Here is a 2,973-nt window from a genome sequence, read left to right as displayed (position 1 = left end):
ATGCCTGGTATGCCAGAAAAAGAGAAAGAGACCAATGACAAAGGGTGTCGTAGTTAAACCTATTCTGAGTACTGAATTTCCATCACGTGGCCAGGTTGATCTCATAGACATGCAGTCTATGTCATGTAGAACCTTCAAATGGATTATGGTTTACCAAGACCATCTGACAAAGTTCTGCGTTCTACGTTCGCTCACATCAAAGCGTGCAGGTGAGGTAGCATTCCAACTTGCTGATATCTTTCTACTTCTGGGTGCTCCAGTAATCCTTCAATCAGACAATGGTTCTGAGTTTATAGCTCAGATTATTACTGAACTACGTTCTTTGTGGCCTGAATTGTCAATCGTTCACGGCAAGCCTAGACATCCACAGAGCCAAGGCTCTGTTGAGCGAGCAAATGGTGACATAAAAGACATGCTTGTAGCGTGGATGGCTGACAACAACTCAACGGACTGGGCTACAGGCATAAAATTTGTTCAGTTTTCCAAGAATTCGGCTTACCATACAGGGATCAAAAGAAGTCCATATGCGGCAATGTTCGGTGAGAATGCCCGAGTCGGACTGACGTCAACATCACTTCCACAAGAAATCATCAGTTGCCTGCAGTCTGAGCAAGACCTTATAACAATGCTTCAGCAGCAAGAAACAGATGCCAACGAGCCTGAAACAGAAGCAGAAGCTGATGTCAATGAACCGAAGCGAGAACCAGCCGAAGCTGAAATGAATAAGTCTGAACAAGAGCCAGAACCACTATCCCAGCATCAAACGAACCTTGATCAACTTCATAACAGCATCAGCTCCCAACGATTAGCAGCAAGTGAATCTCAGAGACAACAAGCAGAACGTATGGTTAGGGGGAGCCAAACAGAATTAGTAGCAGGTGAGATAGGAGACAACATTGCTCTTCCAATTCCATTGGTAGATCGAGGTCGTGGAGACCCAAGGAACATCCTAGGTGTTATTGTGAGTAGGAGCATGAACGACCAATACAGTGGCCACCAAAAGTGGTATTCTAAAAGGAATCTATTCCAGGAATCAGTTTGACATTTGTCCCAAGAGATTGCTGAAAGAAAGTGACATTAACAATGGCATTGAAATTTCTCTCCGAGAAGCCGTTATCAAATCCTCTATCAGTGGAGGACAAGGTTTTGTTAAGTGTTCATGCAATGGTCCCAAAAATGTCAAACAAACAGATGCAAATGTTTCAAATGCAATAGTAGATGCCACAATAGCCTCAACTGTGTAAATAAATAAATCTGTAATTGATATGTCATGTGTTTTTACTATTGTTCGATTGTTCTATCGTACTATTGATTTAATTTTTAACTATTTCTTTTATATTTGTGATTTTCTTATGAATAAAATTATTATACCAGGTGATTTATTCTTGTAATTATTGTAAATATTGATATTACTATTGCTAGTCATTTACTTTTTAACTAGTGATATTTATAATATATATGAATTTTCTTGTGAGTAAAATTATAAGAGTAACAGTTATTTTCGCCTTTCAAACATATAAAGCTCAATAACAAATGACTTTAGTAATTTCATGAAATGTCTGGTCACCAAATTCAGTCGTTTCATGAAAAGGCTGAAATTTTCAGTCAATTCATTTCAATTCATGAATTGACTGACCACTACAGGCATTACATGAAATGACTAACAGTTTTAGTAATTTCACGAAATAACTGATTCACAGTTTGACTGTAACACACACACACACACACACACACACACACACACATATATATATATATATATATATATATATATATATATATATATATATATATATATATATATATGTGTGTGTGTGTGTGTGTGTGTGTGTGTGCTTGCCCTCCTATGTATGACGTCTAATGCAATCATTCGGCGCAAAATTTTCTTCTTCATTCAAAAAGTATGAATGTTTAAGAGCCAAAAGTACCCACACAACCTCCATTCCCATCCTCCTCACGTCCAAAAGTCATTTACATCCAATTCAGGTAGACAAGTCCCCAGAAACTTCTTTTTTCCAAGAGTTGCCCTCGAACTTCCACAACGCAAAAGTTTAGTAGAGAAATGAACCTGCCTCCATTTCAGATTCGTAATACGAATAAAAGAACTCAAAAGGTTGTTTTACTTATAATTCACTAGAGATATACTTTACGAAAAGAAGAAAAAAGAAAAAGTCCTTTATTCGATGAATACCACCCAGGACACTTCCATAATGCTACTAGCTTTAGTACATAAGTTCACTAGCAGTGCGTCAGACTCACGTACATACAACGCGACACTATTTGTCCCTATCTCTTATACATATTCATTATACATACATACATACATACATACATATATATATATATAATATATAATATATATATATATATATATATATATATATATATATATATATATATATATATATATATATATATATATATATATGAGAGAGAGAGAGAGAGAGAGAGAGAGAGAGAGAGAGAGAGAGAGAGAGAGAGAGAGAGAGAGAGAGAGAGAATCTCAATTCTCACGCTAATATGAGGCGACCTTCTGAAGTGCAACGAAGCTGAAAAAAAAAAAGTTCGACAGAAATGTTCAACCTAATGTCTAGTTCAAAAGAAATGAGACTTGCATATGATTACCATCTCTGCCGCTATTTTTAATGAAGCCACCCACTAACATAAAAAATACGCTATATCCATTAGATAATCGCACTTTCAATGACAACAATGAATGTACAGTTTGACAAAGGAGTCCTTGGCACATCTTGCTCTGAAGAAATGCACCTTGTCACATCCTTACTTCACGGAGAATAAACGAGAGCGGGCCGAGGTGGTGGGCTGGGGTAAACAGACCTCACCGTGCAGTAAGGGTGTGGCTGGGTGTACATCCTCAAAGAAAAGTGTACCAGGAAATCATGTGTCCAACTGAACACTAAAACTTAGTTAAATAGCTCTAATCTGCCAGTTCAATCGTTGTCGCTTATGTGA

General features: G+C 37.3%; 1 protein-coding gene across 1 annotated transcript in view; it reads left to right on the top strand.

The window, feature by feature from the left end:
* LOC137632662 (KRAB-A domain-containing protein 2-like) overlaps positions 1-1,042 on the top strand; it is a 1,431-nt gene extending 389 nt beyond the window's left edge. Inside the window, exon 1 of the mRNA XM_068364737.1 lies at positions 1-1,042. This exon is cut by the window's left edge and continues 389 nt beyond it. Coding sequence (XP_068220838.1) covers positions 1-1,042 — 1,042 coding nt within the window.
* The last annotated feature ends 1,931 nt before the right edge of the window (positions 1,043-2,973 follow it).

The sequence above is a fragment of the Palaemon carinicauda genome, chromosome 3 (genome assembly GCF_036898095.1).
Source record: "Palaemon carinicauda isolate YSFRI2023 chromosome 3, ASM3689809v2, whole genome shotgun sequence".
In the NCBI taxonomy this organism is placed as follows: domain Eukaryota; kingdom Metazoa; phylum Arthropoda; class Malacostraca; order Decapoda; family Palaemonidae; genus Palaemon; species Palaemon carinicauda.
The sequence above is the reverse complement of the archived record's forward strand: the minus strand, read 5'-3'. Positions and strand labels throughout refer to the sequence as shown.